This window comes from Trachurus trachurus (genome assembly GCF_905171665.1).
Source record: "Trachurus trachurus genome assembly, chromosome: 15".
NCBI lineage: Eukaryota > Metazoa > Chordata > Actinopteri > Carangiformes > Carangidae > Trachurus > Trachurus trachurus.
Window position 1 is genome coordinate 937,937 of NC_139906.1, and position 26,053 is coordinate 963,989.

Here is a 26,053-nt window from a genome sequence, read left to right on the forward strand (position 1 = left end):
GAAGCAGAGGAGGAGAAGGAAGAGGAGGAGGAGGAGGAAAAGGAGGAGGAAAGAGGAGGAGGAGGAGAGAAGAGGAGGAGGAGGAGGAGAATAGGAGGGGAAAGGAAGAGGAGGAGGAGGGGGAGAGAAGAGGAGGAGGAGGGGGAGAGAAGAGGAGGAGGAGGAGGAGGGGGAGAGAAGAGGAGGGGAAAGGAAGAGGAGGAGGAGGGGGAGAGAAGAGGAGGGGAAAGGAAGAGGAGGAGGAGGGGGAGAGAAGAGGAGGAGGAGGAGAAGGAAAGAGAAGGAGGAGGGGGAGGAGAGGGGGAGGAGGAAGAGAAAGGGGCGGGGCCTATAAATCCACGATGAGCCGGCTCTGCTCTGCTGCAGACAACAAGTGTTCACAGAGGAGAGAGGACGTTACCACGGCAACTCAGGGGACGTCGTTGCCGCGGCAGCAGCAGCAGCGAGGACACGGGACACACAGGTAAGGTTACCGCTCAGCGTGTGTGTGTGTGTGTGTGTGTGTGTGTCAGCAGCAGCAGCACGTGTGTCTGCATATGTGTGGTTTTATATGTGTGTGTGTGTGTGTGTCGGTGGATTGAGCAGTGCATGCTGGGAAAGGAGAGGAGAGGAGGGGAGGGGGGAGGAGGAGGAGGAGGAGGGGGGGGAATCCTATTAGCAGAGTCCAGGAAAAGTAGGGCTAACTGTGTGTGTGTGTGTGTGTGTGTGTGTGTGTGTGTGTGTGTGTGTGTGTGTGTGTGTGTGTGTGTGTGTGTGTGTGTGTGTGTGTGTGTGTGTGTGTGTGTGTGTGTGTGTGTGTGTGTGTGTGTGTGTGTGTGTGTGTGTGTGTGTGTGTGTGTTTCAGTCTCTTCAGCTTTTGTTGTTGTCATGTCGTCACGTCTGAGGATCTAAATAAAGATTTAACAGTTGAATCAGCTGAACACAGGTGGAGTGTGTGTGTGTGTGTGGGTGTGTCTGTGTGTCTGTGTGTCTGTGTGTGTGTGTGACAGCAGGAAGTGTTGAATGAATGAATTCCAGATGTTTTCATCCTCAGCGTTGATTACAGGTGTTGGAGGAGCTGTGATGTCACACTGTCTCCATGGAGACAGTGTGACATCAGAAGAACAAACACCTGTTCTGCTGCAGTTTTATTTTGAAAACCCGGGTTAGTGGGCGTCGTTGCCCACGGTGGCTTCTTTTCTTTTTTTTTGTATATTTTTTGGCGTTTTAGCCCTTTATTTGATAGCACATAGACCGAGTTGGCAAGCAAGGAAACGTCACTTCCGGTCAGGGCCGTGGGGGAAAACAAACCGTTTTCCCCATACACACTCATGCAAAAAGGCGGTATTTTAAACCTTTGTCAAACGCTTGTCCGCTGTCATTTCTTGGTTTGAATCACTTGTATATGCTGTCAAAGGGCTATATATTAAAAAACTTATCATGATCGGGTCGATTGTTGTCCGTATATTTATATTTATATTTATATTACGACAACAATCGACCCGATCATGATAAGTTTTTTAAGTTTTTGGTCCAACGTCCCACGGCGTGACGTAACTTCACATTCTCTATTAGCTTAGCTTGTTAGCTGTGGCTATTAGCTCGTTAGCTGGTATTTACTACATATTCTACTACAGTTTCTTTATTAGATTGATTTAATGCTGCCTGTTAATGTTGGGATGCTGCTGCCCAACTCCTGCTGCTCAGGCAAACGGAGCCAAGGCAAATACGTCTGAGGAGTTTATTTGGGGAAAATTTCCTAAATAAATCGTAGCTAACATGCTAATTAGCTCGCTCTTCTTCTCTGGCAAAACACGACCGCATTGCATTGTGGGATACGGGAGTAGAAAGTAGTGTACCCCCCAATTCCAATCCGCCCCCTAAAGACTCAGGCCCTGAACCCTCACTGACTAAAGTGACGTCAGCTCTAAGTGACAGAGTGTGAGAGTCTGTGAGGGTCCAGATGCTGTAAACATGAATGGAACAGCACTTACCCACTCTCACCACACGTTACCTTGACAACAAAATGTTTTTAACTCCGCCCTTGGACCGATAAATTTACTGTAATTTCAATACGCACAAGGTGTGTGAGGGGGACGGACTCAAAACAAAATATTCCTGGATCAGATCTGATCAAATCATCATCAATAATCACAAACTGCACGTTAACACTGACAGTAAACTTCTTCTTTTCTTTTTATTTATTCCTTTTTTTTGGCTCATGTCCATTAACAATAAAGAGACCGGCGGAGTTCTCTCTGACTACTTGTGTTAATTTCTTCTTTTTTTTAACACTTGCGTTCCGACGGCATCCCCTGTGTTACGGTTTGACTTCACAACGCTATGAACTGTGGGTAATTCCCCTACCCAAAGTCAGCATCGGTGCTGACTTACGGTAAGGGGGGGGGGGCAGAAAGGGCTCATTCACTGACTCACTGACTTGATGATCTGACAACGGAACAGCCCTCACACACTCACGGACTTCCCGTGAACGCGCCTCTAAGTCAGTGAGTCCGTGAGGGGTCGGATTGGAATTGGGCCTACATCGCTTGTTCACTCAATTTTGCGGTGCATTGTGGGTGTTTTGTCATCCACTACATAGTGGATGAAATTAATCGCGGAGAATTCGGACAACACTACAAAATGGCGAACACACTATATAGTTAGTGAACTACATCCGTGATAGGGGGTGATTTCGAACACAGCTATAGACTGTAAAAACATGGCCGTAGCGTCCGTGACGTCCCCCAGTGGTTGTGGGGAGTTGTTTTTGTGACTCAAATATGGCGGCCTGAACAGCGCCATGTTGGATTGGCCGGCCGAGAACCCGCCCACTGGCCTCGAAGCAGCTGTCCACGGAGCTGCTCTGACCTGTCACTCAACGTTTCTGCGCCCTAATTGGCCAGAGTTTTAACCTAATAACAGTAAAACGGTAGAGTTAAACCCCCTCAGAGTGTGTGTGGGGGTAGAAACTATCGATTGAGACCAAAAAACGTTCTGACACCAGGCTTTTAACATGTTTATTGAGGATGTAAAGTGGGTGATTTTAACATGGGGGTCTATGGAGAATGCTGCTTTCTGACACCAGCCCCCAGAGGAAGAAGAGGGGATTGCAGTTTGTTGAACGCGGAAGTGACTTCACTTCTCAGACCCACAACTGCTCCCTTGGTTGTGTGTCATAAACGTATATAAACTGTTTTCTTGTCTGTAACAACATCTCTGTCCCGTCTGTCCGTCCTGGGTGATGATCCCTCCTCTGTTGCTCACCCTGAGCTTTCTCCTGGTTTTCCCTGTTTAAAGGGTTTTCCATGGAGTTTTTCCTCAGTGGATGTGAGGGTCTAAGGACAGAGGATGTTGTTATGATGCCATGTAAAGCCCTTTGAGACAAACTGCTGGTAAAAACGGGCTATACAAATAAAATTGCCTTGCTTCTATCTATCTATCTATCTATCTATCTATCTATCTATCTATCTATCTATCTATCTATCTATCTATCTATCTATCTATCTATCCATCCATCCATCCATCCATCCATCCATCCATCCATCCATCCATCCATCCATCCATCCATCCATCCATCCATCCATCCATCCATCCATCCATCCATCCATCCATCCATCCATCCATCCATCCATCCATCCATCCATCCATCCATCCATCCATCCATCCATCCATCCATCCATCCATCCATCCATCTAGCCAGGTCTGTTTTCTACAAGTTCTAGTGAATGAACAAAACCCCTCAAAGTGCTTCATTCCTGCTACAGTTCTCAAAGACCCGACCCGGTCCGATCCGCTAATGCAGCCAGACTCACGTGCAGTAATTCTTGTCCAGACCGTGGCAAAAAAAAGAGAAAGAAAAGACCCGACCTGAGTTATTAAATGTTTTCTGGACCCGGTGCGTCCGGTGGAGTTGATGATTATATTATTTCCCATCTTTGCTGAGCTGATTTGTTCTAAATTAAATGAAAGCCTGTTCCATATAGACGCCTGTCTATTAACATATTGTGAGTTGATGTCGATGTGACTGTGTTGGCTATAAACTACAGGTCCTGATCTATAGAACATGGAGAACAGAGCAGTGATAGATTCAGACTTTATGTGAATTGATCTGATTAATTACGTTTGATTAAAAACAAAAATGAAACAGTGAGAAAAAAACACATTGATGAAAATGATGAATGTATGAATTAAATAGAATGAATTGGATCAGTGTCACATCACATGCAATTTAATACAGATGATAATGTGACTTGATTATGTCATTTACTCAGTGTGAATATAGCTCATTATTACACACACACACACACACACACACACACACACACACACACACACACACACACACACACACACACACACACACACACACACACACACACACACACACACACACACACACACACACCTCATTACAATGAGACCCACTGTCCTTGAAATTGTCCTTGAATTCACGTCTGGGATCTTATCAGCGGGGGGTGGAGGGGTGTGTGTGTGTGTGTGTGTGTCAGTGTGTGTGTGTGTGTGTGTGTGTGTCAGTGTGTGAAGGACACGTCTGGCAGCAGCTCACTATTATTTCATTATTTCTGTTGAACAAGCTGATATCTGTGAATGGGATGTTTTTTATTTATTTTTAGATTTCCGCTGTTAAGCATCTTGCAAACAAATGAAATGAATAATTTATTATCCAAATAGTTTCTGGTTACTTTTCAATTGATTAACTGACTAATTGATTCTGATGATAGATAGATAGATAGATAGATAGATAGATAGATAGATAGATAGATAGAGAAAACTTTATTGATCCCAATGGGCAATTCAGTTTGCACAAAAAACACAAATGTCACTTCATTGCTGAAGTGGTCGTGACTCGTTAGTCTGAAGTTTGAACCACGACCTCGGTGGTTGTGAGAGATTCTGAGCCGTCACGGATCGGGACTCTCTCTCTGTGTGTTGACTGTGGAGGTTGTGCTGCGATTCCCCCGAGGCCTCTGGTGTTTTCATGTGACTTCAGACTGTCCTCGTGATCCAAACCACTGAGCTCCATCGGTCCAACGGAGACGCAGACAGTCAGTGTAGAAAGAAACCTGCAGCAGAGACTCAGACTGGATGTCTGCAGGCAGCAGCACCGAGCCACATCCACACAGGAAGTGGAACAAGATACAAAGAGGAGACTCTTTAATCTGAAATCAGACGTTACCGACGACGAGTAAAAACATTAAATCAGAATTATAAAAGGGAAAGGTGAAATCCGGCGATCTGATTGGTTGTTAACCGTGGTATAATGAGCATATACCACGGCTACTATTCTAAAGCCTCATCACAGCGTAGGCTATCACTCCGCCTCAGGCACGTATGACTGGTATGAATGGAAGTTGTTGTCATGTATCCATGACAACGGACTGTTGCAGTCCGTAGCCAAAGACAGTCGATGTTTTTACGATGTTAAAAAATGTAGTAAAGTAGTGTAATTGACATGTTGAAGGTGAACTTTGACCTCCAGAGGGTTAACAATGGTAGAGGGGACTGAGCAGTGACAGAGCTACTTGGAGCTAACGTCTGGACAGCTGGGAACAGTTTTTCATTGGATAAGATGTATTTCTGGTTGAATAAAACTACAAGCAATAGGCCTATATCACTCCAGGCCGTGGTATATGCTCATTATACCACTCTAAGGGGGAACAACGCCCCTTAGAGTGGTAGAATGAGCATAGACCACGGCCTGTCATGATATATTGCTTAAATAGGCCTATTACTCTGAGGGTAGGAGGTTTGAGTTTGTGTAAACTGTGATCAGCTCCTCCGATGCCTCCAGTTTCTCACCTGACCGTCCTCCAAGCTGCTTTTCCTCTTCTAATAATAGAGGAATCAAACTCACATGTGTCGCTTGGCGCCTTCTGGCCCACATGTTCCCGCCGCCATGTTGGAGGCCGGCCAAGGACATGAATGGACTTGTGATCACCACGGTGTCTAACCTTATCAGGACTGGCCTGAAAGCCCCAGCACTGGAACAACAACACATTTTTTTTAGTCTAAGCTCGTTCTCAGACCAGTGACGACGAATGAAAAGAATGAAAACATTTTTTTTAATTCAACAAAAACCATCTGAGCAGCGCCACTGCTCTTTGTCCAAGTCTCTGAACCTGGACCGTCATTTTCTCCGAAGATACTGACTCATTTCTCGGTGTTTAGATCAATGAAGTGAGGAATACAAACATAGCACTCCATAATCTGATTGACTGATTGATACTAGAACCTTTTCACTGACCATCAGAAGTCCTAAACACCTCAGTACATCTTCACTTACCACTAGGATCTTTTGATAGATTCCCAGATCTTCCCAAAGGACTTCTAGACGAAAATCCCCAGGGAACCCTAGAACGAAAACTCCTAGATACCCTATAACCTCTTTAGTGATGACAAGAGCCTTTTAATTGACCGACAGATCTTCTTAAAGGGACAACGAGGAGTTTTGGAAAGGCAAAGCACTTTCACACTACATTTATGAGCCTCCGCACCGTGAAATTCTTTGACCGGTGCAAGACAGACTCATGTTTTCATTTATCAAGAATTAAAGTCAGAGGTTGGAAGACGATCACATACCGTCGTAGTTCCCACCATAAACGGAGATTCGGCGGCGTTATTCTCATGACTCGCCACGAAACCGAAAGTAAAGAAACGCTGGTCGGCTCGCCCAGCATTTCCACCACCACTAATAATAACAAAATAACCATAGAGACAAAACCATATATTTATAGAAAATGGGCCCATTAACAAGTGTGGTTAGCGTAGATTCATCCAGACTTTTTTGTTGTCGCGGAATTTTTCGTTCTGCCGCTGGAGAAACTCCTCGTTGTCCCTTTAAAGAATCTCTTGAACCCTCTCAATGTCCTAAAGGACCTAAGGACCCCTGGGTTCTCCTTAATAGCCACTGGAATCCCAGAAAATCTAGATCTCTAAAGCCGTTTTCCCACTAAAAGTAGCGGGTCGACGCGGGTTTTTTAAACACGGGTCGACCCGCTAGCAATCGGCATTTGGCCCCTTTCCCATTGACCAAAATGAGCCGCGTCTGCCCCCCTGCTGAGGGATCAGACAGAGCATAAACCAGTCGCCCCGCTCTCATCCGCGGTGCAAGAGACACACACAGTCATGCCACAGCCGCCCGCCGCGGAGTGTCCGTCCGCCGAGGCAGACTCTCTGGCTGGCTGACCTGGAGCACCAGGACCGCGGAGGACAGAGAGTCTGCTGCGGCCGGATGACGGACGTCCGCGGCACAACCGTTAATATAATACATCCATGGGCACAACACATCAGTTAAACACACTGTCACTTTTCTTTTCTTTTTTTCAATCGTTTTTGGTCAGTGTTGTTTGATGTTTTGATCCCAGTCTCGGATGAGAGCAGAGCGGAGCAGAGCTTTGTTTTGGTACGTGATATGAGACGCGACCGGCGCGATGATGTGGCGTCACGTAACGTTCAGTGTCATCACGTAAATTAGCGGGTTGACTCAGGTCTGGCGTTCCCACTGCAAGCCGAGCAGAGCCGAGCCGATTAAAGGCGATTTTAACCCGCGTCGCTTGCCGAGTCGTTGCTCGGTGCCTTTCCCACTGCCACCAAAAGCCGATTGTTAGCGGGTTTAAATGGGTTTTTTGACCAGTGGGAAAGGGGTATAAGAACGTCCACAAGAACCTTCTAAATGACCCCTATTGGCCATGTAGAACTTGTTATAGATGTTTTAAAACCTGTAGATGCTGACATGGAGTCTAGGCTTCATCACCAGGCTGTTGTTTACATACAGTTGCATCAGAATTTATACAATGATGAACATGAGCAGGTCTGTCGTAGGGGTCAGCTTTGGTTTAGATCCGATGGACGACGCTGTGAATGTTTGTCCAAGTTCTTTCCTCTGGTTTCACACTGTAGAGAAGCGACCGTAGCGTTTGACTTGGCCCTGATGAATAAAACATGAGAGATCTTTGGTGTCTGATTGTAGCAGTGAACCGGTTTGACCAGCCGACCTACATAGAGGATACTCAGCAGACTGATGGAGCTGCTAAGGATCAAATGTAGTCATGAGCTCCAAGGTTCATGGACAGTAGTGGAGTGGAAACAGCTTTTTTCTCACTGTTTGTAACATCTAAGAATTCAGAGACTACATGGTCCAAATGTGGTTGGATGAGTTTGGATGTATGTTTGAAAGTGTGTTTGTGAGAAGAGTTCAGAGAGTCGGAAGCTGAAGATGTGAATGTTTACTATATTCTCCTCTGTAAATCCACTTAACTTGTGTTTTTGAATGGTTTAACTACGTGATAATAACTGTGTGTCTGTCTCTGCTTCCTGCTGCAGGCTGAAGACGTGATGAGCAGATGGAGGATAGACCCGACGCTCCGATGCTGCCTATGATTTTGATGTGCACTTCGATGGGCACCGTGAGGTTGAGAGACCCTTTGCGCAAATAGCAAAGGGCCTCAGAAAGGGAAGATCAGGCCCTGTAGGCGACTTAAGTTGCCACCATGTCTCAGGCGGGTAAAGTCCTCCACCTGTACGTGGAGGTGAGGTCTGTGGCTGAGGAGGAAGGGAAGCTGTTGGGGCGAGGAGGAGGAGGAGCTGATGGGACCGGTCACCTGATGCTTCAGTGCCCAGACGTCCTCCCTCACTCCCAGAGGAGCTCCGCCCACTCCAGCCCCAACCGAAGTCCGGCATCTTCCCCGGTCGGTCATCAGCTTCACCACAGCTTACCCCCTCCAAAGTCCTCCTCTAGGCACTCCTCGGTCAGCTACCAATTCCAAAACGCACCGAACGCACCGGGATCTCCGGCCCACTTCCATCAGCAGGATGCGTTGTCTGACAGTTTTGGTCAGTTGCTCCAGATTCTTGCGCCTCCGACTAATAATCCAGTCCAGCAACACGGCACGCTGGGACGCACCCGTTCCGCTGACTTAGATCCCTACCAGGGAAGAAGAGTCCCGTTCTCTCCGTCCTCGACGTGCTCGGGGAGGCTGAGCGTCCCCTCCACTCCCGTCTGCAGCCGAAGGTCCTGTGAGCTCCTCCCGGGGCCGGGGGCACGGAAAGACGACGGGAGGACGTCTGTGGTTTCCTACGGCTACATAGAGAAAGCCAACGTCCACAGCATGGGCGGCGGCGGCCGGCGGAGCTCCGTGTGCCAAACCGACTTGGACAATCCTCTGTACAGAGCGGAGGGGCATGGGCATCCGGCAGCCCACCTGCAGAAACGGCTCAGTGACCCGGTGTGGTACAATGGTCTGACAGCACAGGGTGACTCTTACCCTTACTACCCTTACCCCAATCACCCCAATCACCCCAATCACCCCAATCACCCCAATCACCCCTACCCGGCTCAGTACCAGTCCCCGCGGGGCTCGCCTTGCCTGCAGAGGGCTGCCATGGACGCAGTCGCCAGAGATGCCACCTATCGGGCCCTGGAGGAGTTTGGATCCCCAGAACTCAGGCGACGGTTCGCCGGTCCCGGGTCAGGGTCAGAGAGCTGCAGCCCCGCCCCCGCCCCCCCACAGCACCGCCACCACCAGTCCCCTCGCTGTCGGTCGTGGGGCGGATCGCCGGTCCTTCCCCGGGGAACGCTCACGCTGCCGTCCAAGGCCCAGCTGCTGGAAATGGACCGGGGAATCTGCCGCGGTTCGATGAACGGCATTCCCAGAAGTCCCGCCTCGGACCACCTGTGTGCCCACACCCGATGCCCCTCCCACCCGATGGCGCCAACCTCAACGCTCCACTCCCACGGACACTCCCACCCGATGGCGCCAACCTCAATGCTTCACTCCCACGGACACTCCCACCCGACGGCTTCGGCCTCAACGCTCCACTCCCACGGACACTCCCACCCGATGGCGCCAACCTCAACCCTCCACTCCCACGGCCCCCCCCAGAGCCAGCAGCAAAGGCCTCGGCTGGGGGACGACAGCTCCAAGTTCTCCAGCAAGTTTCATCCACCTTTACCAGCAGGGAGACCTACGGATATCCAGCATGAAGTCCCAACAAGTATATTCCCCACCAGCAGCAGCAGCAGCAGCAGCACTCAGACCAGGACCGGCTACCAGACCAGTGGGAACTCCCAGCATCCCAGTGGGAACTCCCAGCATAGTGGGAACTCCCAGCAGCACAGTGGGAACTCCCAGCATCCCAGTGGGAACTCCCAGCATAGTGGGAACTCCCAGCAGCACAGCGTCAACAGCAGCTGTAGAGCTTCCGTCACCAACACCAGTCACAATGCTACAGACAGTTTACAGTACAATGCTATCGATGCATCCGGCAGGAATCACTCCAAACCGCAGCGCTGCAGCAGCAGCAGCAGCAGCAGCAGAGCCAGCGATCGGTCGGCATGCAGCCCCGCCAGCGGCCGGAGAAGCGTCTCTCCATCCGCTAATCCTGAACTAGCTTGTCAGTTAGCCGTGGAGGCTACGAAACTGTCCTCCATCTTTGCGGGCAGACGGACTCCCTCTCCGACGCCGTCTCAAGCCGAGTCTCTACTGTCGGAGAGTCCGAAGACGGCGGCGTCGTTCCTGAGCGAATCGCACCTTCACACCACCACCTTCACCCTCAAAGGGCGAAACTCCCCCGAACATCTGCAGCCACACACCCAGAACCAGAACCAGAACCAGAACCACAGGTCGAAACCAGACAAACCGACACCTCAGACCAGACCAGGACGGGTCTCCCCCCTCTTGTCCCATACAGCTCTGTCCATACCGGCGTCTCCAGCTGCTCCGGCGCAGCTGCACCGAGCCGCCGCTTCACCGTCGCCGGTTCTAGACCCACGGCAGCAGAGCGACTCATCGCTCGGTAAAGACACGTCCAACCTGCACCGCTACCAGCCGCCGCAGTACACTGCAAGAGACCGCAGCAAACCACCGCCACCCGGCACGGACAGGAAGCAGCACGACCACCTCTTGGACCAGGACCGGTGCCCTTCGGACGGCCCCGAACTCTCCAGAGGAACTCTCTCGAAGCAGTACGATCACCTCTTGGACCAGGACCGGTCCCCTCCGGACGGCCCCGAACTCTCCAGAGGAACTCTCTCCGGCCAGAACGACTGGACGTCCCGGCAGCAGGAGGAGTGGAGGGAGAGCGACGACGACCGCACGCAGCAGCTCATCTGGAGAGTTCACGCTCCGAGCAACGACGGACGTGACGCAGTGTTGAAGCCGGGGGAAGAGCAGGGGAAGCCAGAGGTGCAGGATCACAGCGCAGCAGCGGGATTGTCGTCTCAGAGCTCCAGCGGCGCAGCAGCGGGAACGTCGTCGTCGTCTCAGAGCTCCAGCGGAGTGACGGGCAGCCTGGGAGACACTTCCCCGCTGGACAGAAACGAAACCTCGAGTCAGTCGAGCCACGACACGACGACGGACACCGGGTCTGGGCTTCAGGTCGGCTGGACGCGATGATGATGATGATGATGAGGGTCGAGACCCTGTGTGTGTGTCTGTGTGTGTGTGTGTGCGTTAAGATTGTGTTCATCGTCTTAATTTCAAATTCACCTTGATCACAATAAAAAATAACATCGCAGTCGCTCCTCAACACTTCATTAGTCTGTTTCTCTCTCTGTCTGTAATCCGTCCGTAAACAATTTTCTTCTGTATTGATCATTTAACTATGAAGTGATCTGAAAAACCATAAATAAACTAACAACATGATACATGTTCCATCTGATTCAGTCTGTCCAGGGCTGCAGCTTTGGTTATTGGTTAGTTTTCTGTTCATTTCCTTAATAAATTAAAAGATTAATATTTTAATATGTCAGAAAATCACAAAACCACAGTCACATCGAGGCACTTTTGCTTGAAAACCAACTAAAACGATTAATTGAATGATTGGTTGTTTATTGTTTGATTAATGAGATAATCAGAGACAGAAACATGATTTGATCGGTGCTGTGTTTCCTCCTCCTGCAGTCGGACGGCGGCTCAGCGTCGACGCCGTCCTCTCGCTCGCTGAAGATCGCTCGAGCCAAGTGGGAGTTCCTGTTCGGAGAGCACACGGAGGAGAGTCACTGCAGCAAAGGTGACGACCAATGATCAATGATCAATGATCACTTATCTGTCTTTACCTCTGTTTTCGATTGGTGCTTACAGCTCATTAAGTCTCCAAATACATGGCAATTAGAACATGGAGTCGTGCAGAGGACTGTGTGTGTGTCAAAGTAAGAGACTGAATAAAAAATAATTAGGAGAAGAGAAGACAGAAGAACAAATATTACATTTAGTTTTGACTGATTCTTAGCGTCGTGTCGAAGGAGCTGAAATTCTCCTGAATAAATCCTGTAAATGTTTGAACCCAGAAATTTTGAAGTAAACACCAGAAATACACAAATATTTGTTCTGAGACTGAAGAACTTTCCTTTTTTTTAATACATTTAAATTAGGGGCCAATGGCGTGAATTTTTGGAAATATTATAGAAAAATTTCTGGGAAAAAAGTGATCCAATTTCTCCAAAAACATTTAAACATTTCTACTAGGAAGAAGTGGTGAAAATTCTCAAAAAAAAAAGTAAAAAAAATTCTAAAAAAAAAGTGGTAAAATTTCTTGTAAAAAATTTTAAAAATAAAGAAGTAAAGATTTTCTAGAAAAAAAACTTGAGGTGGTAAAATTTCAAGAAAAAATCGGGGACCCCCTTCAAATCTCTCAAGGACCCCTGGGGGTCCCCGGACCCCACGTTGAGAACCACTGGCATAGAGGACAGTACAGAAGAGTAGAGAACCATGATGTTTAACTGGGTCCAGACAGTAGTAACCATGTTATTAACCGTAGTTTAAAGGGACAACGAGGAGTTTTGTTAAAGTGAAGTGTTTCCACTACATTTATGAGCCTCCGCACCGTGAAATTCTTTGACCGGCGCAAGACAGACTCATGTTTTCATTCATCAAGAATTAAAGTCAGAGGTTGGAAGACGATCACATACCGTCGTAGTTCCCACCATAAACAGAGATTCGGCGGCGTTATTCTCATGACTCGCCACGAAACCGAAAGTAAAGAAACGCTGGTCGGCTCGCCCAGCATTTCCACCACCACTAATAATAACAAAATAACCATAGAGACAAAACCATAGATTTATCTAAAATGGACCATTAACAAGTGGTAACGGAGATTCATCCACTTTAATATGAGACTTTTTATAACCAAATAGAAACTCCTGGTTGTCCCTTTAACAGTAGTTTAACTGGGTCCAGACAGTAGTCACCTTGTTGTGTTTGGGTCCAGACAGTAGTCACCATGTGATTAATTGGGTTGATTAACTCTGCCTTCCTCGGGGTCGTGTCTTCTCTCAGTGAAGTAAACAAGCAGCTTCAGGAGCTTCGGCCTCTTTGATCCAATTAGCTGAAGCTTAACGAGCAGCTCAGAGCTCGGCTCAGCGCGGCCACTACACCACTACTCACTTCCTGTTCTTTATTTAGACCCACACTGACTCTGAACTGTCTGTGGACTCACCGCTGGTCGGTCGCCATGGAGACGTGTGGCCACTGGCCTCCAAATATGAATGAATGAATGATTGAGATGATATTGTGTTGATGATCGATCATTGTAGTTGATTAGAAACATTCAAACATTGAAACATGAGTCTCCACTCTGGTAGAAAGGTTTCATTTTCTGTATTAATAAACAGAGCGGATTACCCATAATCCCCTACTACTAATACTACTAATACTACTACTGAACTGTTGGTGAGTCACAGTGAAAGGGTTAGGGTTAGTTAGGGTCAAACTAAGGAAACACTAAAATACAAAAAACAGTGGAGTTCACAGCTCTAAGACAGGTCCTGTAGGTTTTTAATTTAACTTTACGACTTCTCTCCTGATCATCATGACTGTTTTTATAAAACAGGAAGTATAAAATCTTCACCTAATAGTTACATCACACTTTTTCTTTCTCAAGTTTACAGATAATTGAACTGATTTACATAAAAAAACAGCTCAGTTTTGATTCTGAAGGCCCTTTCACACCAGGGTCGTGGTGAATAAAGGAATATTTTCCGTTTCTTAAATCCCTTTAACACAACTACATGTTGATTCTCCCTCACGTATAATTCAACACCTGCTGTGCCACCGTCGTCTTGTAACCAGCTTTACTATATCAACACAACACAGCAGCTCTCTGTCTGATCTCTGTCCTGACAGACGAGCTGCTCATCCAAGCTTCACCACATCCTCCTTCATTTCATTGTCTTTGTAAAGTTTGTGTCCTTTGTCAAATGGTGGAAAAAATCAACTTCACTCTTCACAATTATGTCGCATTTTCGCTGTGTAACATTCACTGTTGTTTTAGAGGTAAATTCATGTAAAACCGCTGATGCACGTTGCCTTCAGGGACAGTTTTTCATCATCAGTCTCTGTATTTCCCTCTAAAACAACTCTGTGTGGTAACGTTGTGTTATTATCTCATAGCGTGGTGAATGTGCAGCTCACAACTTGTCCACCAGAGCGTTGTGGAGTTGTTGGATTGTGTATTTGATGAGTTTGATGAGGGAAACCAAGAAATCCCATAATGAGCCTCCGTAGCGTAGCTCTGAGCAGCTCACGGCTCTGCTCCGCCGTTCTAAAAACAGCTTGCACCGACAATTAAAGGTAAATCCGTAGAACATGTGACAATTTTAAAACTTAAACACCGGTGTGTAAGACCTAAACACCAGCCGTTTATCTATGGACAGAAGTGTTCTCTTCTTCAACACTGGTGTTTTTTTTAATGTTTCAGCCAAGATTTTTCTATTTTTTAACACCTTGAGAACGCCTCAAACGAAGTGTTGTGATTATAAACACATGTGTTATTGTAATGGTGAAAGTGAATGGGGACTGGCGTTTAGATTTCAACTTGATCCGATGCACAATAACTAGGCTACATATCTGTATTTTTCTCCTGGTTCAATGTATAGCTCAACTTTGATGGTAAATCAATGACACTCTTGACTAGGCAGAATTATTATTTTTTTTAAAGTGCTTAGTAGGTGCTAAGTTTTGGCATTTTAGGTTACGTGCAGCGGTTGTCGTCCGTCTGCCGTCTGCCCAATTTCATGTGAATGCAGCATGAAAAATACGACTGAGTTGCTTGAGATATACAACCACAACACTAGATGGGAGGAATTCCTACACAATGTACCTTTAAAGTTCCCTCCAGTTTGATGATGTTTCTCTAAAACGTGACTCTGCCTCCTTCCCCCAGCTGAAGCTCCGCCCCCGGCGCCCGGCCCCCCCGCCCCCCCCTCCTCCCTCCGCCTGACTCAGGCCACCACGTACCAGCGGAGGGGTCAGAGGTCGTCGCATCACAACGTGCGTCAGATCGAGGTGGAGCTGGTGACCCCCGACCCCCGAGGCCACAGGGCCGCCGCCGCCAAGACCGGCATCATCCGCCGCAGCATCAAGTACTCTGAGACGGACCTGGACGCCGTGCCGCTGCGCTGCTACAGGGAGACCGACCTGGACGAGGTGACCAACACGCCATCACGCTGTGATGATCAATACTGACCAAATTAAAAAAAATAAAATAGTAAAAAGTTGTTTTTTTTTAATTGAGAAAAAATAGTAAAATTTCTCAAAAGAATTCTAGAAAAAGTGGTAAGATTTCGCAAAAAAATTTAGGAAAAATGTGGCAAATAATAAAACAATAATACAAAAAGGGGTAAACATTTTGAGAATTGAGAAGAAACTGTTAAAATTTCTCATTTCTCATACTTGTATCACATAGACCGCTGGTTCTCACACTTTTTTTACATCAAGGACCCAAAATCGACACAAATTAGACCACGGACCCCCACTGGACAACATTTTGAAGCAAAACACCAGAAATACACAAACATCAATGTACGTTTAAATTAGGTGTAGCTACATTTTTGAAAGATTATAGAGAAATTTCTGGAAAAAAGTGGTAAAATTTCAAAAAAATAAACAAAAAAACCTTTAAGATTTTTTAGAAAAAAGTGGTAAAATTAAAAAAAAAAAAATAGTAAAAAGTTGTTTTTTTTTATTGAGAAAAAATAGTAAAATTTCACAAAAGAATTCTAGAAAAAGTGGTAAGATTTCGCAAAATTTTTTGGGAAAAATGTGGCAAAATTTCTCTCTCAAAAAAAGGGGCAAACAATAACACAAAAAGGGGTAAAATTTTCAGAATTGAGAAGAAACTGTTAAAAGTTCTCAAAAGAATTCTAGGAAAAGTGGTACAATTTAAAAAAAAAAAAAAAAAAAAAAAAAAAAGTCAAACAATAATTAAAAAAGTGATAACATTTCTGGAAAAAAAGTGAAAAAATTCCAAGAAAAAGTGGTAAAATGTCAATAAAAAGTTGTGGACCCCCTTGAACCCTGTCAACCTCCCACTCTGAGAACCATTGACATTTACTTTAGTTAGATAGTTTTGTTGTACTGGCTATACTGAAGTATTTATGTATTTTTATTTTATACTGAGTAAACCTGAGTATCACATAGACCAGTGGTCCTCAACGTGGGGTCCGGGGACCCCCAGGGGTCCTTGAGAGGGTTGAAGAGGGTCCCCAACTTTTTCTTGAAATTTTACTAACTTTTCTAGAATAGTTTAACTTATTTTTCTTTGAGAATATATATATATTAGATTTTTTTTTACTTATTTTTTTTTTGAGAATTTTACCACTTTTTCTAAAACTTTTTATTTTTTTTATTTTTTTGGAGAATTTGACCACTTCTTCCTAGAAAATGTTTGAAGGTTTTTGTAGAAATTGCACCACTTTTTTCCAGAAATTTCTCCATAATATTTCCAAAAATCCACACCATTGGCCCTAATTTGAATGTAGAAAACGTTATTCAGTCTCGGAACAAATGGCATTTGCTTCAAAATTTTGTCCAATGGGGGTCCGTGGTCTAATTTGTGTCAATTTAGGGTCCTTGATGTGAAATGTGTGACATAGACGACACCACTGATACTGATTATCACTAATATTATATTATTGATTCCCTCTGTGCAGGTGATGCGGGCCGAGGCCGAGGCAGCTGACGAGGCGGAGGAGGAGGACTCGGCCTTCGGGAGCAACCGCAGCTTCCTGGGAAACTCCAGCTTCAGTCCGGCCGATGCCTCCCCGAAGCCCCGGACCGGTGGGGGTGGGGGGAGGGGGGAGGGCACCGAGGAGGAGGAGGAGGAGGAGGAAGAGGAGGAAGAAGAGGAGGAGGAGGAAGAAGGAGTGGTGAGCTGGGCCAGCGTCAGGATGCAGGGAGACAGACAGAGGCAGAAAGCCACCAGAGAAGAGGACGAGGTCTTCAGTCTGCTGCTGAGGGGGTGAGTGGGACGGCAGCGCTCACATTTACAGGCTACACTTGAATGCACCAGCGGTTTGGCTTCAAGTGTTGTTTTACTCTTCCACCGAATGATGGCGACATAATTCTTTATTTATTGAAAGCAGGAGACAAAGAGTCTGTAGCTCAGAAGCCGAGTAGTTCATCTGTGTCCCCATCACATCATGTGTTAAAGTCCTATAGGAATCCCATTATTTATAAATAATGTTAATAATATATTTTGTATTATAGTTAGAACAGGGATGTCACGCTTATACACTTTCTTGGTACGATTATTACCAGAGAAATAATCAGGGTATTACGATTATCATGATTATTATGCATTAATTCATTTCACAACACTTTCATTTCATTTCATTACATTACTAATCTACATAATATATTTCAAGTATCTATTAATATAGGGCCAATTATTAATCTACTAGGGAAAATGTTTGAAATATTAAAGTCATTAGTTGTCATCTATACCAAATGTTTAAGTTTATTTTGATCTTTTTTTTTTATTATAAACGACTCGCTAACATTTATATTCCTACCAATTCATTGTTACGTTATGTAAATTAACATTAACATCATTTAACCCAGTTACTGTGCATTTACCTTGACTCGAGTTGTGCTGATCTGCTGATACGGTTCCGACATGATCTGCTGTGGTAAGTGGCGGTATTTAGGAATCTTCACGATTAATTAATTGTGACGTTTAATACTGCCCTTATTCTTTTTGCCCTAATCACCAAGACCTAAAAGAACAGTTATACAGTATCTTAACCTTCCTCTTGTGTTAGGGTCGCCAGTGACCTGTTTTTAGGTTTTTAATGCATAAAAGTACAACATAAATTTGTTTATTGTATCAAGGCTTTACGCCTTTGTCAGGAACCTCTATTCAACAAAACAAAAAACTTTTTTTTTCACACAATTCTAAAATGCTCTGGTTAAAATTGAGATATTTGTGGTGTTAGGGTCGGTTTTGACCAGGTTATAACGATAAAAACAATTTTAGAGTTAAAACTGAAATCATATGCAAAACCAACCTTTTCATGGATAAGGAAGCCTCACAACATACTGTAACCAAGAGATGATAATGATAATTTACTGTGTTTTACAGCTGATTTAAGACCCGGGTCAAAACCAACCCCAACACTAGAGATGGTACTGTAGCAGAAAGCTAACAAGTGAAATTTAGGTCAAGGGGTATACTGACAAAAAAGGCCCAGGGGGCCACACCAAAAATATTAAAACCAACATTTCCATGGATAAGGAAGCCTAACGTAACCAAGAGATGAAAAACAAATTGGCTGAAAAAAAAAGTTTTTAGTGTATTCTACAGCTGATTTAAAACACGGGTCAAAACTGACCCTAACACCAGAGATGGTAGCAGAAAGCTGACACAAGACAAAGGTTAAAAGAAGTTTATAATAATTTATTTTCCGTTTTTTATTTTCCTTTCTGTTCCTGATCATAATCTTTGTCTACATTCATATGACGCCACTACAGGATGAATATTCAGAAAGCCCAGGTTGTCCTGAAGTAACGGACGTCAGTAACTTGGTTTTAGAAGGATTAATACACAAAGAGACAGAGAAACACAGGGTTGATGAGGTCCTCCTGCAGCTCCGTGCTCATCGTTGTGTGTTTTCTGTGTGTTTTCTGTGTGTTTGCTCCTTCATCGTTGTGTGTTTTCTCTGTGTTTGCTCCTTCAGGCCGTTGGAGTTATCCCCCGACGGTCACCACGGCGCCCTGAAGTCTCCGGTCTCCGTGGGCAACCCGCGCCGGCCGTCCGACAGCAACCTGGACTCGTTCAGCCGCCACTTCGAGAGCATCATGGAGTCTCACCGCGCCAAGGGGACGTCCTACAGCAGCCTGGACAGCGTGGAGCTGCTCACCTCCGGCTCCACGTCCGTCTTCACCTTCGACCTTCCCACGCTCACGCCCGAGATACAGGTAGGAGCTGTGACATCACCCTGACATCACCGTGACATCACCCTGACATCACCGTGACATCACCGTGACCTCGCCGTGACATCACCGTGACATCACCGTGACATCACCGTGACATCACCCTGACCTCACCCTGACATCACCGTGACATCACCGTGACATCACCCTGACATCACCATCACATCACCCTGACATCACCCTGACATCACCGTGACATCACCCTGACATCACCCTGACATCACTGTGACATCACCCTGACATCACCCTGACATCACCCTGACATCACCGTGACATCACCCTGACATCACCCTGACATCACCCTGACATCACCGTGACATCACCCTGACATCACCGTGACATCACCCTGACATCACCGTGACATCACTGTGACATCACCCTGACATCACTGTGACATCACCCTGACATCACCCTGACATCACCCTGACATCACCCTGACATCACTGTGACATCACCGTGACATCACCCTGACATCACCCTGACATCACTGTGACATCACCCTGACATCACCGTGACATCACCCTGACATCACCCTGACATCACCCTGACATCACCGTGACATCACCCTGACATCACCGTGACATCACCCTGACATCACCGTGACATCACCATGACATCACCATGACATCACCCTGACATCACCCTGACATCACCCTGACATCACCCTGACATCACCCTGACATCACCGTGACATCACCCTGACATCACCGTGACATCACCATGACATCACCGTGACATCACCGTGACATCACCGTGACATCACCCTGACATCACCCTGACATCACTGTGACATCACCCTGACATCACCCTGACATCACCGTGACATCACCCTGACATCACCCTGACATCACCCTGACATCACCCTGACATCACTGTGACATCACCCTGACATCACCCTGACATCACTGTGACATCACCGTGACATCACCCTGACATCACCCTGACATCACCCTGACATCACCCTGACATCACCGTGACATCACCCTGACATCACTGTGACATCACCCTGACATCACCCTGACATCACCCTGACATCACCCTGACATCACTGTGACATCACCCTGACATCACCGTGACATCACCCTGACATCACCGTGACATCACTGTGACATCACCCTGACATCACCGTGACATCACCCTGACATCACCGTGACATCACCCTGACATCACCGTGACATCACCCTGACATCACCCTGACATCACCCTGACATCACTGTGACATCACCCTGACATCACCCTGACATCACTGTGACATCACCCTGACATCACCGTGACATCACCCTGACATCACCGTGACATCACCCTGACATCACCGTGACATCACCCTGACATCACCCTGACATCACCCTGACATCACCCTGACATCACCGTGACATCACCCTGACATCACCCTGACATCACCCTGACATCACCCTGACATCACCCTGACATCACCCTGACATCACCCTGACATCACCGTGACATCACCCTGACATCACCGTGACATCACCGTGACATCACCCTGACATCACCCTGACATCACTGTGACATCACCCTGACATCACCCTGACATCACCGTGACATCACCCTGACATCACCCTGACATCACCCTGACATCACCCTGACATCACTGTGACATCACCCTGACATCACCCTGACATCACTGTGACATCACCGTGACATCACCCTGACATCACCCTGACATCACCCTGACATCACCGTGACATCACCCTGACATCACCCTGACATCACCCTGACATCACCGTGACATCACCCTGACATCACTGTGACATCACCCTGACATCACCCTGACATCACCCTGACATCACCCTGACATCACTGTGACATCACCCTGACATCACCGTGACATCACCCTGACATCACCGTGACATCACTGTGACATCACCCTGACATCACCGTGACATCACCCTGACATCACCGTGACATCACCCTGACATCACCGTGACATCACCCTGACATCACCCTGACATCACCCTGACATCACTGTGACATCACCCTGACATCACCCTGACATCACTGTGACATCACCCTGACATCACCGTGACATCACCCTGACATCACCGTGACATCACCCTGACATCACCGTGACATCACCCTGACATCACCCTGACATCACCCTGACATCACCCTGACATCACCGTGACATCACCCTGACATCACCCTGACATCACCCTGACATCACCCTGACATCACCCTGACATCACCCTGACATCACCCTGACATCACCGTGACATCACCCTGACATCACCGTGACATCACCGTGACATCACCCTGACATCACCGTGACATCACCCTGACATCACCGTGACATCACCCTGACATCACCCTGACATCACCGTGACATCACCGTGACATCACCCTGACATCACCCTGACATCACCCTGACATCACCCTGACATCACCGTGACATCACCCTGACATCACCCTGACATCACCCTGACATCACTGTGACATCACCGTGACATCACCCTGACATCACCCTGACATCACTGTGACATCACCCTGACATCACCGTGACATCACCCTGACATCACCCTGACATCACCCTGACATCACCGTGACATCACCCTGACATCACCGTGACATCACCCTGACATCACCGTGACATCACCGTGACATCACCGTGACATCACCCTGACATCACCCTGACATCACTGTGACATCACCCTGACATCACCCTGACATCACCGTGACATCACCCTGACATCACCCTGACATCACCCTGACATCACCCTGACATCACTGTGACATCACCCTGACATCACCCTGACATCACTGTGACATCACCGTGACATCACCCTGACATCACCCTGACATCACCCTGACATCACCGTGACATCACCCTGACATCACCCTGACATCACCCTGACATCACCGTGACATCACCCTGACATCACTGTGACATCACCCTGACATCACCCTGACATCACCCTGACATCACCCTGACATCACTGTGACATCACCCTGACATCACCGTGACATCACCCTGACATCACCCTGACATCACTGTGACATCACCCTGACATCACCGTGACATCACTGTGACATCACCCTGACATCACCGTGACATCACCCTGACATCACCGTGACATCACCCTGACATCACCGTGACATCACCCTGACATCACCCTGACATCACCCTGACATCACTGTGACATCACCCTGACATCACCCTGACATCACTGTGACATCACCCTGACATCACCGTGACATCACCCTGACATCACCGTGACATCACCCTGACATCACCGTGACATCACCCTGACATCACCCTGACATCACCCTGACATCACCCTGACATCACCGTGACATCACCCTGACATCACCCTGACATCACCCTGACATCACCCTGACATCACCCTGACATCACCCTGACATCACCCTGACATCACCGTGACATCACCCTGACATCACCGTGACATCACCGTGACATCACCCTGACATCACCGTGACATCACCCTGACATCACCGTGACATCACCCTGACATCACCCTGACATCACCGTGACATCACCCTGACATCACCGTGACATCACCCTGACATCACCCTGACATCACCCTGACATCACCGTGACATCACCCTGACATCACTGTGACATCACCCTGACATCACCCTGACATCACCCTGACATCACCCTGACATCACCCTGACATCACCCTGACATCACCGTGACATCACCGTGACATCACCCTGACATCACTGTGACATCACCGTGACATCACTGTGACATCACCGTGACATCACTGTGACATCACCGTGACATCACTGTGACATCACCGTGACATCACCCTGACATCACTGTGACATCACCGTGACATCACTGTGACATCACCCTGACATCACTGTGACATCACCGTGACATCACTGTGACATCACTGTGACATCACTGTGACATCACCGTGACATCACCGTGACATCACCCTGACACCGTGACATCACCCTGACATCACCCTGACATCACCATGACATCACCATGACATCACCGTGACATCACCCTGACATCACCCTGACATCACCCTGACATCACCCTGACATCACCGTGACATCACCCTGACATCACCCTGACATCACCATGACATCACCATGACATCACCGTGACATCACCCTGACATCACCCTGACATCACCCTGACATCACCCTGACATCACCCTGACATCACCCTGACATCACCATGACATCACCGTGACATCACCCTGACATCACCCTGACATCACCGTGACATCACCCTGACATCACCCTGACATCACCGTGACATCACCCTGACATCACCCTGACACCGTGACATCACCCTGACATCACTGTGACATCACCATGACATCACCATGACATCACCATGACATCACCATGACATCACCATGACATCACCATGACATCACCATGACATCACCCTGACATCACCGTGACATCACCGTGACATCACCCTGACATCACCCTGACATCACCCTGACATCACCGTGACCTCACCCTGACATCACCATGACATCACCGTGACATCACCCTGACATCACCCTGACATCACCCTGACATCACCGTGACATCACCCTGACATCACCCTGACATCACCGTGACATCACCCTGACATCACCGTGACATCACCCTGACATCACCGTGACATCACCGTGACATCACCGTGACATCACCCTGACATCACCCTGACATCACCGTGACCTCACCCTGACATCACCCTGACATCACCGTGACATCACCGTGACATCACCCTGACATCACCCTGACATCACCCTGACATCACCCTGACATCACCCTGACATCACTGTGACATCACCCTGACATCACCCTGACATCACCGTGACATCACCATGACATCACTGTGACATCACCCTGACATCACCATGACATCACCCTGACATCACCCTGACATCACCCTGACATCACTGTGACATCACCCTGACATCACCATGACATCACCATGACATCACCATGACATCACCATGACATCACCATGACATCACCCTGACATCACCGTGACATCACCGTGACATCACCGTGACATCACCCTGACATCACCCTGACATCACCGTGACCTCACCCTGACATCACCCTGACATCACCGTGACATCACCGTGACATCACCCTGACATCACCGTGACCTCACCCTGACATCACCCTGACATCACCCTGACATCACCGTGACATCACCGTGACATCACCGTGACATCACCCTGACATCACCGTGACATCACCGTGACATCACCCTGACATCACCCTGACATCACCCTGACATCACCGTGACATCACCCTGACATCACCGTGACATCACCGTGACATCACCCTGACATCACCGTGACATCACCCTGACATCACCCTGACATCACCGTGACATCACCCTGACATCACCGTGACATCACCCTGACATCACCCTGACATCACCGTGACATCACCCTGACATCACCCTGACATCACCGTGACATCACCCTGACATCACTGTGACATCACTGTGACATCACTGTGACATCACCGTGACATCACCCTGACATCACCGTGACATCACCATGACATCACTGTGACATCACTGTGACATCACTGTGACATCACTGTGACATCACCGTGACATCACCCTGACATCACCGTGACATCACCATGACATCACCGTGACATCACCCTGACATCACCCTGACATCACCCTGACATCACCATGACATCACCGTGACATCACCCTGACATCACCCTGACATCACCCTGACATCACCGTGACATCACCCTGACATCACCGTGACATCACCGTGACATCACCCTGACATCACTGTGACATCACTGTGACATCACTGTGACATCACTGTGACATCACCGTGACATCACCCTGACATCACCGTGACATCACCGTGACATCACCCTGACATCACCCTGACATCACCCTGACATCACTGTGACATCACTGTGACATCACTGTGACATCACCGTGACATCACCCTGACATCACCGTGACATCACCATGACATCACCATGACATCACCGTGACATCACCCTGACATCACCGTGACATCACCGTGACATCACCGTGACATCACCGTGACATCACCGTGACATCACCCTGACATCACCCTGACATCACTGTGACATCACCCTGACATCACCCTGACATCACCGTGACATCACCGTGACATCACTGTGACATCACTGTGACATCACTGTGACATCACTGTGACATCACCCTGACATCACTGTGACATCACCCTGACATCACTGTGACATCACTGTGACATCACCCTGACATCACCGTGACATCACCCTGACATCACCCTGACATCACCGTGACATCACCGTGACATCACCGTGACATCACCATGACATCACTGTGACCTCACCGCTGCAGCTGCTTCCTGTCTGAGCCCAGTCTGTCTGGTCTCACTGTGCTGTCTGTGTTCTAGGGATGTCACCATTACTTGTTTTCACAATTAATCGCAGTATTAAAGGGATACACCAAAAAAAAAGTTTTGTGTCTTGCCTAGGGCTGGGTATCGGTACTCAATACTTTTCAGGTACCGACCGAAACAACCCAGTACCAAGTAGTATCGAAACTGCACCTGTCAATCGATACTTTGTGTACCCAGATAAAAAAAAAAAGACTGTTTCTATGGTTTTGCTCGCGCTGAAATCAGCAGTCAGAAGCTGATTTCATTTTAGCTCTAAACTCTGTAAATATATCACTTTATCCACATTTCAAACATGTTTAGGTGAGAAAGTAGCCGTTTAGATCAGCAGTGTGTCGTTAATTTGTCTAAATACCAGCTGTTTACAATTTTGTTCAGACGAATTCGGCGCTACTCAAGCTAGCCGTTGTGACCAACGCACTTCCGGTTACTTTCACAAAATAAAACACCCGT

At 47.6% G+C, this 26,053-nt stretch overlaps 1 protein-coding gene across 1 annotated transcript in view; it reads left to right on the forward strand.

The window, feature by feature from the left end:
- The first annotated feature begins 11,221 nt into the window (after positions 1–11,221).
- The window catches only part of LOC310997910 (PH and SEC7 domain-containing protein 1-like), a 49,587-nt gene continuing 34,755 nt past the window's right edge, over positions 11,222–26,053 (forward strand). Inside the window, exons 1-5 of the mRNA XM_083987750.1 lie at positions 11,222–11,378; positions 11,904–12,012; positions 15,163–15,425; positions 16,931–17,238; positions 18,956–19,196. Coding sequence (XP_083843876.1) covers positions 16,934–17,238; positions 18,956–19,196 — 546 coding nt within the window. The 5' untranslated portion in view covers positions 11,222–11,378; positions 11,904–12,012; positions 15,163–15,425; positions 16,931–16,933. The remainder of the gene's footprint in view (positions 11,379–11,903; positions 12,013–15,162; positions 15,426–16,930; positions 17,239–18,955; positions 19,197–26,053) is intronic.